This window comes from Apium graveolens, chromosome 10 (assembly GCF_009905375.1).
Source record: "Apium graveolens cultivar Ventura chromosome 10, ASM990537v1, whole genome shotgun sequence".
Lineage (NCBI taxonomy): Eukaryota > Viridiplantae > Streptophyta > Magnoliopsida > Apiales > Apiaceae > Apium > Apium graveolens.
In genome coordinates this window covers 226550029-226561510 of record NC_133656.1, presented here as the reverse complement: position 1 = coordinate 226561510, position 11482 = coordinate 226550029, and the positions used below count along the sequence as shown (strand labels likewise).

Genomic DNA, 11482 nt, shown 5'->3' with positions numbered 1-11482 from the left:
TTTAACGGTAAATTACACTTAATCTCTTATTAAATAAATTTAAAAACTTACATCATTAGAAAATATATCTAATTTTCTTTAAATGTATTTTACATTTTTTTAAAATAATTAATTTTTTTAAAATGATACATAAATTTTTCTTAATTACGAGTAAAAAATTAGTCATTTAACTATATCAGATACTCCCTCCGTCCCTTTCAATTGTTTACATTTTTAGAGAGTGTCCGACACGCATTTTAAGGTACGTATAAAGTATAGTTCTGTAATTTTTTTTACAATTTTGTTTTTCTGAATAAATATTAAAACATTCAACTTTTATTCAGAAAAAAAAATTGTAAAAATAAGTTACATAACTACACTTTTTATGCACCTTAAAATGTGTGCCGGACATTTTCTCATAAATGTAAACAATTGGAAGGGACTGAGGGAGTATATAATATGAGAGGACATAGTATTTCCCGGAGTCTATGGGCTTCAAACGTGTGTTATAAAAAAGGCATTGAGTACTTCAGCAAGTAACAAAACTGTCTCTGGCCAGTCAAAGTGAAAATATAAATTTTAGTACACTTAATTCTCCTTTTATTTATATTTTCTTTAATAAAATCGATATTTTTTTTGCTACGTAATAAAATCGAGATTTGTTTCACTAAATTCAATTTTTTTTTACATCTCTTCATTTTAGTTTTCAGATTTACTAAGGTAAGAGCTTGGATTTTTTTTTCGAAGAAAAGCAAATTGCATTACTGAGAAATATCAACCATAAGAGCCTCCAACAACAGACCTGAAGGAGAGACGTAAGAACGTTTTGACAATGCAGATTACAAGGTAATTTGGCTACTAAATGAGCAACCCTATTCGCTTGCCTTTTAACAAAAGAAATTGAATAACCTCGTCTAGAATCAAAAATAGTACGACAGGCATCCAAGATAAACCCCACTTCTAAAAGATTGTCCGAGGAAGATTTTATAGCTTGCACCGCGAGAAGAGAATCTGATTCAATTACCACATTATCATAGTTCATAGTGTCAAGCCATTGCAGACCTTCAAGAATTGCAAGAGATTCAGCTTCGACGACTGTGGTAACCATACTTCTGGCTAGAGTGATACCTTGCATAAAGTTCCCTGTATGATCCCTAAGCACCAAACCAATAGAAAAAGATTGAGTACCTAGCTTCACAGCTGCATCAACATTAAGCTTCAAAACTCCCAAGTTCGATTTCGACCACTTTGCAGAACTCTGCGATGTACTGTGAGATCGAGTAACCCCCTGCATAGCACACTTGTCTCTAGCTTCCTTCCAGTCTGTAATACCTTTGGTGCTCCAAGCAATAGCTACTCGTGCTGGCACGACCTTATTATCCCATACCCGTTTGTTATGAAAAAACCAGATTCCCCAAAGGACCTTGGCAATTTTCAAAATCTCCTCGCCGGGATCTGTGCTTAGCTTGTCGATTAACCAAACAGGGACAGACACCTCCAGAGGAAAATCGTAAGCTGCACCGACCACCTGCCAACATGACAAAGCGAACGGAAAATGGAAGAAAATATGCAAAAGATCCTCCACCCCAGAGTTACAAAAAGGACAGCTAACAAGAAGATTTACCCCCTTAGAACTCAATCTACTTCTCACAGGAATATTGTTCCTACAACAACGCCACATAAACAGTTTAATTTTACGAGGAAGCTCTAGCTTCCAGAGCCTGCTCCAACCATCAGACTGAGGGACATAACTCACTCCAATATTGCGCCCATGCCAACACTGGTAACCTGTCTTAACTGAATAAACACCATTTTTCGTTCTTGACCAAGCTAAGCGATCAGCACCGGGAACTCCAGGAATACGGTTGACAAAATCAAAGCAGCATCATTAGCAGAAAACGTGGACCCCACTATACTGACGTCCCAATCCTTTGATCCTGGCACAAATAAATCAACCACTCTAATGTTTATATCAACATAATTGTGAGTTTGATCGACTCGAAAGTCCGCTTTTGCAATCAACCAAGGTTCCTGACAACACTTTATTATTTCCCCATCTTCTAGCACCCATCTATAACCATGCATAATTTTATTTCTAGCTGTAACAATTCCTTTCCAGATAAAACTAGATCCAACACCCAACTTAGCCTGTAAGACATGCAAGTTCGGGAAGTATTTAGCTTTGAAAAATCGTGACACGAGAGACTGAGGCTTGTTGATGAACGTCCAAACATATTTGGCTACAAAGGCAACACTATAATAACCATAAAGACTTCAGAACGCTAATTCACCTTGACATTTGGACATGGATAGACCATCCCACACCACCCAATTGATGCTTCTCCTATCAGAAGTGCTTGACTGCCACCAATAATTATTCAACATAACCTCCATTTCTTTACACATAGATCTAGGAAGTAAAAATGAGGACATACAGTAGGAGGGGACCGCAGTAGCAACGTTTTTAATGAGAACTGTTTTTCCGGCACGAGAAATTTTCTTAGCTCTCCACCCTTGTAAACGTTTCCACAACCTATCTTTGATAAAACCAAATACCCGCTTTTTCAATCTTCCCACCAACGAAGGTAAGCCCAGGTACATACTGTGCTGCAGATCATTAGAGACCCCTAAAATAGATGATATTTCTTTCTGTTTGTCTTGCGTAACATTCGAACTGAAAAATATTCTGGATTTCTGATAATTAATAGACTGTCCCAAGTGACTAGCATACTCATCCAGTAAGGACTTAATCACTACTGAAGATCGTTCAGTGATTAGGCCTCTGTGGAGAATAAACAATCAGAAAAACTTGTTGTTTTAATACAGTTGAAGATTCAAGTATAGAAATCAAGTGATTCCAGTAGAAAACAATCTATAGAACTCAAGTCAGAATTCATTAACAAGGAACAATCAGAAAGGATAAGGATATTCAATTCAGGGCTAGTCGTTTGTGAACCAGACCAGTGCACTAAGCGTCAGCATTCCAGGATTGATCATTCAAGTCTACAAAAGAAGTGGTAAGTGAATTCAAGATCAAGTTCAAAAGGGATTCAAGTCAACATTCCAGGAGTTGTTGGTCAAGCAAATAGCATGTATAAAGATTTGGCTAAGTAAAGAGCACTCTAGGAGTAGAAATCGACTTATGAAATTCAAGAAAATCTACTAGTCGATTCTAAGGAGTTAGTAGTCGAATGGAGTGCATTATAGAAAATTTTATAAGGTAAGAACAAGCCAAAATCGACTTCTAGATTCTACTAGTCGATTTTGAGCTTTAGAAATCGACTAGTGTGAAGCTGCTTGAAGAATCAAAGTCAAAAACACTCTTAAGGATACAATTCGACTTCTAGCATTTCAATTCAAGGAGAAATCGACTTCTAGATTCTACTAGTCGATTTTGAGCTTTAGAAAATTGACTAGTAGGTACTTGTGTTTAATTCTAAGGCAAGTCTCACTCTCTAGGCTTGAATTCGACTTCTACACAAGGTTATATCGACTACTGCAATCGACTACTAGGGACTTGGGTTATTTTGAAGTGCAGCAAATTAGAATGCTTGGACCAGAAGAAGCCACGTATTCAATTTGGTTTTAAGTCTACAATAAAACAGAAATCTCAACATTCATTCAAATAGATTTTTCACCGGCAAACTGAGAAGCTTTTATGGAGAGCATTACGGAGCATTCAAGTTCATATTAATTGCTTTGTAACTGTACTGTTATGCTGTTGAAATTTCTATAGAAGCTAAACAATTGATTCGATTGTAGCAACATTAAGGTTTATATCAATCGAAATATATTCCTTGAATTGTGTTGTGTTTTTACTTCCAAGCATAAACTAAGAACTTGTTTTGAATCGTAATTAATTGGTGGTATCGTATTCAACCCCCCCTTCTACGATACCTTTGGACCTAACAATTGGTATCAGAGCCTACTGATCGATATACTGATCAGATCCGTAAGATTAGTACGTTCTGTATTGGTTTTGGTTATTACGGAGTCTGGGAGTTCTTTCGGTGTGTAGAACTGATTGTGATTAATTTGTGGTCATAGTGTTCTTGATTGTTGTGGATTGGTTGATTGATTGGTATAAGTGGATTTTGACTGTTTGGGTTATCGTATTTTGAGACCTTATATTGCTGAATTTTTGTAGATATGAAATTATGAGCACTCGGATAGTTAGTGGCATCAAGGTTCCTTTTTTCAGTAACGTCAGTGAAAATAACTATAAATTGTGGAAGAAAAAGATCACTCTATTTATTTCAGTAGTAAACTGTGATTACAAGGGAATTTTAGAGAGTAGTCCGTTTGTACCAAGAAAGGACATTTCTGTACCTACAAATTTGGATAGTAGAGTTCCTCAAGAGTTTATTCCAAAGGATTCGTCTGAATACACTGATAGGGATAAGGAATTAATCTCTTTGGATGCAAGTCTTCGATCAATTTTAGTTGAGTCAATGGATTCCAACATGCGTCATCGGATTAAGGATTGTGTTAGTGCTAAACACATGTGGGAAACCATTGAAGCTATTGTGGAGGGAACTGAACACAAGAACAGATTGAATTTTTTAATGTCTGAGTACATGGAGTTTAAATCTCTTTCCGGTGAAAGTATCAAACAGTTGCTTGGAAGGTACACCCAACTTCTGGACGAAATGAGTACACTTGGGAAAAATACTCACAGAAACAGATAAACAGAAAGTTTATTCTTACCTTGCCCAATCATTTGATAAATAAAGTGTCATCGAACATAGAAGGATTGGATTTGAATACAATGTCATCGGATGGGCTTTATGACAAGTTGAAGACCTATAAAGCTGATGAAAAGCAGAGAAATATCAAACATGGGTCTGAGACAGTGAACAACAAGAACAAGACTATAAATGAATCAACATGTCCTGTAGTAGAGGAATATAGAATTCCTGAAGAAAAGGTTAAAGGATCACTGTCTTCGGAAGCTTCTACAAGTGGATCAAATCTGACTGGAAATTAAGAAGCTACATATGACTACTATACTTTGGAAGAGCTTGAGAAATTAGAAGATCAAACTATGTTTGAGATGGCTTCTAAATGTGGTGCAATTAAATTTAGAAGAAATTCCAAATATAAGGTTAAGTCACTAGTGGAGACAGTCAAGATCTTGAAAATGAAGAATCTACAGAGTCAGTATCCAGTGAATGCTGCAAGGAACAGTTGATTGAAGGAAGCATACATGAACTGTGTGATGGTGAAGAAAAGGGACACTCTAACAGTGAACTAGAAGAGTCTACACAAGCAAATGTGCAAGAAGCTTGTCTGAAAAGGAATGAAGATGGACAAAAGAAGCATCAGGACAAAGAATTAGTCGGTGATGAAAAGCACTGGAATTGTACAGATGTAGAGGAAGAAGAATGCAATGATCCAACATTAATGGAAACCTCTTCATCGCAGGTATCTTCTGAGACCACTACTAATATATCCTGGCATGATTGCAAATATTGTGATAAGGATAGAAAAGTAGAATTGTTTCAACTTCATGCTAGTGTGATCAGCTTTAAAGAGGAAATAGATAGAATAAAATCTAAAAATAGATTGTTGCTCACTAGACAAGAAGAACTAGGCCTAATTATTGTTAAATTAGATAATCTTAAGAAACATAATGAATGCCTAGAGAACATGGTCAAAGCCAGTGAGGATTTAGATGTTGTTCGTAGGAGTCAGATAGCTAAGTTATAATCTAAGTTGAAAGCTTATCAAGACTCTTCTATTAGTGTAAAAGAAACTATTGACAACCAAATTGGTGGAGCCATAATTGACATTGGATCCAGTGATGTTGGACAGAAATATGTGATAAAATCAGAGAGTGTTGATAATTTTAAATCAAACTCTTCAGATACATCACAAGCTTCTGAAAAGGTCAATAATTTGTTATGCAAAAAGGCCACTCCTGATTCTTTCAATGAAGATGGGGTGCTTGCTGAGGATTATGTCTCTAGTGATGAGTAGTCAACTGTAGAGTCATCTGAGGAGTCAACTTCTAATGATGAACTTAAAACTCACTTAGATGATAGAGATGTTCACAAGGCTAAAAAGAAAAACAGACGCAATAGAAATGGGAAGTTAGGTGTTAGCAATAAAAATGAAAATCTACTAAAACCTAATTCTTCTAGAAAGTTATGCTTTAAATGTAATTCTGCTTCGCATCTTGCATATGCATGCACTGTGAGTAAAGTAGATAAAGATAAAGTTCATAATAAGCATAACATGCCTAATATGCCTAGTTCTCATACATCATGTCATAAATCTAAATGTATGTCATGTGCTTTTAATAACTTGTCTTCTTATCTTAACTTGATACATTTGCCATCCACTACTTGTAAGTATAATGATAAGAACATGAGTAGAAAGCATGATAGGGCAAAGACTGTTAGTCCTCCTAAGGTTAGGAAGGAAACTTCTACTTGGACGCCTAAAGACATTCTTAAGGCTTCTAAAGAGAGGAAGGAGACAGTCGATGAGAAGCAAAAGCATGTTAAATTTGCATCTGATATTATTCATAATGTGAATCTCTCTAAGTCCCCTGGACCCAATTTAGTTTGGGTACCAAAGAAAACTTGATCCATAATGTAGACATGGCAAGAAAAAGTGAAGCGGACCATGTGAATTGTGAACATTGGATGTTTAATACACAAGAGTTCGAGGATAGAGCCCTGCTATCAGAAGTGGACAAGTAAGCTGGCCCAGTAGTAACCTTTAGAGATGACAACAAAGGAATCACTACGGGATATGGCGTGAAATCAGGAATGTCATCTCTCACTCAATATTTAAATGCATATATTTGTTGAATATCTGTTGCAGTTATTTGTTGAGTTTCTACTTCAATAGTTTGATTTATGGACCTTGAAGCCATTCAACTTTATTATTTGCTCCATAAGTCAAATTGTTAAAGCAGTAGCAGCATTACACCTCTGAGAATCTTTTTCAATGGTTAGTGATGAGTTTCGTAGCACCATAAACTCTTGATAATTCATATCATTAGTTAAAGGTGATATATGTAGCATCATAAACTCTTGATAATTCATATCATTAGTTAGTGGTGATATATGTGACATCATAAACTCTTGATAATTCATATCATTAGTTAGTGGTGATATATGTGACATCATAAACTCTTGATGATTCATATTATTAGTTGGTGGTGATATTTGTAGCACTATAAACCTATGATAAATCTAGTAACAAATCTTGTTGATAGTTTTATCACTAGTTAGTGGTGAGATTTTGATGATAGTGAGATATTTTAAATTACTTTTTCTGAAAAACTCACTAAGATCAAAATCATGTGTGTAGCATAATTGAACATACTTCAATTTCTATGGAGTCTAACAATTAATGAGTTCTTGATTGAATATCATAATTTGTAGTAGACTTAGTGGATAGTGAATCATGTTTGATTATGAGGTTCTATGTTTGTCATTATTAACATCTAATGACAACAAGCTCCTAAGTAATCATAGGGAAGACAACTTAGACAATCTAGATGTTGAAGATCTTTCTGATGATGAAGATAAACCTGAGGTTGTTCCAAATGAAGATGTCTATGCAAATGATCTTGTCAATAATCACAATTCTGATTCAGACTCTGATGGGCATGGTTCTGAGACAAGCAAAGATAATCAATCTATTTCTGGAACTAGTTCTCAAGATTCAAATTCTGAAGGATTAATTGACAGTGGTGATAGTGGAAGTGGTTCAGATGCAGTAATGATAGTGGAAATTGGAAGAAGCACAATCATATCATCTTTGGAACAATCCACAAGCTTCAGATTCTAGATCATGCTGACAACAACTCAGGGGGAGCAAAAGAAGTAGAACAAAGATCCACTGGTCAGACTTAACATAATTTTGAAAATGCTGAGTTATCAAGAGCTAGTCTACCAAGACGTAAGAATAGTGTAAAAACCATCCTTGGCACTTGATACTTGGTGTTTGTGATACTAGAGTAAAGGCTAGAGGATCAGAAGAAGGGGCAAAAGAAGGATCAACTAGTCAGACACAATACCACATTGAATATTAGAGGACACTAAAGAACATATCTGCTGAGATAAAGGGTTTGATGTCAATATTATTCCCAGAGTCTAGTTCTTAAGTGATCCAGATGGTGGAGTAATGATTAGCAGGGCTACTGAGTGCGAATGATTATTTCTCTAGTTTTCTATCTGAAGAAGAAACTAAGAAAGTTACAGAAGCTCTGATAGATCCGGATTGATTGGGTGATTGCAAAGCAAGATGAGCTCAATCAGTCAGCGAGCAGATTGTAGGGAAGCTGGTATCCAAACCAAATGACAATATTGTAATTGGTACAAGGATAACCAGAAATCAAACTAGATGACAATGGCATTGTTACAAGGGACAAAGCCAAACTGGATGCTAGGTTATAATCAGGAAGCAGTATCTAACAGAAAGCACCAGTGATGAGACTTGAGGATATTACGACATATCAGGCACCTGATGCACATTACACTTGGAATTGGACTCTAGTAGATGTGTACAAGTGCACTCCTGGTTGGTGAGTCAAAAGAGGAAGTCAATGCACAACAGTTCATGGACTTTGCAGTTGCAGACCTATTGGACCACATATGTCTCTTCTTCACAAGCTCACTTCAGATTGGTATGAACTAGTATACTACTCAAACAATCATCAAGGATATGGTATGGCACTCTAACTGAAGTTACAGTTTAATATGAACTAGTAGAGTCGTCATATTAATAACTCTCTTATCACTAGGCACAAACATAATGTTATATATGTGCTCTGATATAATGATAATGTTATATGTTGGTCTATTAACAAAGACTTGTGCATGATTATTTGCTAAGTAATTGCAGAGTAGGTATGGAGGAGCGTGTTGGACAGGTTGCAATTCTTTTTGGGATTACTTTAAGCAAGCTATTAGAATAATTCTTTTAGGAGCTCAAGCAAGCCAAAAGAACAATTCTTTTAGGAGCACAAGTAAACCAAAAGAATGATGGCAATACAAGTAAGTTAAGGATCTTTTGAAGATGCAAAATTTGGAAGATTCTGAACATGCCAAGACTACTTACCAACAGAAACCAATAAAGCTTGATCAGTGCAACTCATGTATAATGACAAGCTATAGAGGTATGACGAGCTCACTCTTTACTCAAATGCTAATAGACAACATGTAATGTTCTCAAGATGACAATGTGCAAGGTTCCAAGTGGATCCTAGAGAATCCAATTGTATAGCTATTAACAAGATTATTAGATATCTTAAGGGACTACCAACTCTTGGAGTAAAGTACCCTAAAAGATATTATGCATAAAATGTTTGGCTATATAGATACAGATTATGCAGGTTATAAGAAAGACAGGAGAAGCATCTCTGAAGCTGTCAACTTAAGTGACAGGAGAAGCATCTCAGGAAGCTGTCAACTTCGTGGAAGAAGATTAATTTCTTGTTAAGATGAGAAACAACTTCAAATCCAATAACTCTGTGAACACTCTATCACAAGGCACCTTCACACCAGGTATCATTTAATTCGAGAGCATGTCTTTTAGTTAAAGAGTTACTGACATAAACATTTATTAAATCACTTGATAAAGTTAATTTTCAAGACTGGTTTGTAAATATGGGATATCATTGATTGCATATTAGTTGGAAATCCCATCTATAAGAAATTCTTAATATAAGTTCACAAGTATTAAATCTTCAATAGTTAACTTGTGAATTTATCAGTAATCCAGTACCTCGTACTTAGTGCTACTATCTTGATTATCATGATTACAATGTCATATACATTTGTGGTAGTTAAGTTTTATAGCATTAAGTTTGAATATTATTTTAATTGATTTAAATTATGAGTGTAGACAATTCCATTCCATATCAGTCTCATAATTTGAAGTATATTAAAATAATATGCAGCATGGTTATTTGTATCATGTACGAATAATTGTGGTACTTTTAGTATTAGTGATATTATTTAGAATTTTTGTTCTAAATAATCAATGCTTATTTCTAAAATCACTGATATTGAAAGTTGAAGTATTTTCTAAGATTATGTGTATAAAACTCTCAATATTTTATATGCTTAGAAAGTATTTTCTATTGGTGATTATTCAAGGATAATTATAAAAATATTTAAGTGCTAGTATCTAACTCATAGATATTTAGTATTTATTTATTTAATATTTATTTGTTTGGATTATGGAAATTGAAGAAATTTAATGATTTTATTTGCTCCATAATTCAAACTAACTTAAAATAAATAAGCAGCATGATTGATTATAACTAAATCTGTCAACAATTGATATATAGTATATTGACTGTAACTTATGTGTTATAAATTAATTATGAGATTTTGGTTTTAGTGAATTTAGAAATGTTCTTATCTCAAGAATTCACTGAAATCAGAATATGATTGTAGCATGATTAGTTGTGTGTAATTTTTTTACTTATATCAGTTAACGATATTTAGTTAAGAGTTTAACTATGAACTAATTGTGTAGTGTTAGTATTTGTGACATTACTTAAAACTCCTCTAAGTAATCAATGTTTATCCTCAGTCACTTATACTAATATAAAAAAGTGTAAAAATATCTCTTGAAGTACAACTATGGTCAATGAAGATTTTGCTTTATTAGAAGTAACCATATATTGTCCACCTAGAGTAATTTTTATACTTATTTGCAAACTCGTAAACACTTTGATAATAGATGCAATACTCAATGAATCAAAGTATATGGAACTTAGAACATTTTTCTAAGATTGCAAACAAGACAATGTTGGTTAATGTTGCTTTATTTATCGAACCAATATTGTTTGAGATATTACAGTTGTTAGGAGTTAACAATTGTATGATATATGAAATTGAATGCTGATGTCTTTTTGATAGATAATTGGTATTTAATTCATTGATATCTTATTTTAATATTTAAAATTTGATGCAACATAATTATTGGTATCTAAAGTACTTGACAAGTATCAGTCATTGATATATTGTTAATATTTTGTTGCATATAATTGTGAGATTTTAAGTTCTAGTGAATTTATATGAGTTGCTATATCTGAAAGATTCACTACAATTTGAAATCAGTAGCATAGTCAGTCTTGTTAAGTTTATTTATCAATAAACAATTTTGTTGATTATAATCTTATAAAGATAGATTATGGAGCTTTCGATATGAATGAGAATTGCTTAGACTTTATCCTAAGTGATCAATGCTTTTACAAAAACTCATTCATGTTGAAAGATAAAATCTTTCTTTCTCTTCTTAATAATGCTAGGTCATCAGTCTGTGTCTTATCAAATCATTTATCTTTTAGGCATAAAAACAGACTTGTGCACTCGAACAGTTTTAGGAGAAAATCAAACTTCTTTCTACATTGGTGATTGCTTATTTCATTAAAATCTTGTGAAATCACTACTGTACATCATTTCTCTCAAAAGATTAAATGCATAATTTTCATTCATTATAGATCTTAAGTGTATTTTATCTCTATAGTGCC

General features: G+C 34.1%; 1 protein-coding gene across 1 annotated transcript; it reads right to left on the bottom strand.

Moving 5' to 3' along the window:
- Positions 1-1809: 1809 nt before the first annotated feature.
- Positions 1810-2580, bottom strand: LOC141691912 (putative mitochondrial protein AtMg00310). Its single transcript, XM_074496662.1, has 2 exons — positions 2271-2580; positions 1810-2219 (listed from the first exon to the last, which is right to left on the bottom strand). The coding sequence occupies exons 1-2, from the start codon at positions 2578-2580 to the stop codon at positions 1810-1812; spliced, it is 720 nt and encodes a 239-aa protein (XP_074352763.1).
- Between the last annotated feature and the right edge of the window lie 8902 nt (positions 2581-11482).

What these genes read in the sequence shown, in the direction of transcription:
- LOC141691912 (XM_074496662.1), bottom strand. Translation starts at nt 2,580, where the DNA reads ATGTACCTGGGCTTACCTTCGTTGGTGGGAAGATTGAAAAAGCGGGTA. An exon ending in ATCCATGTCCAAATGTCAAG is followed by an intron (nt 2,220 to 2,270) that starts GTGAATTAGCGT and finishes TTGCCTTTGTAG; the next exon opens with CCAAATATGTTTGGACGTTC.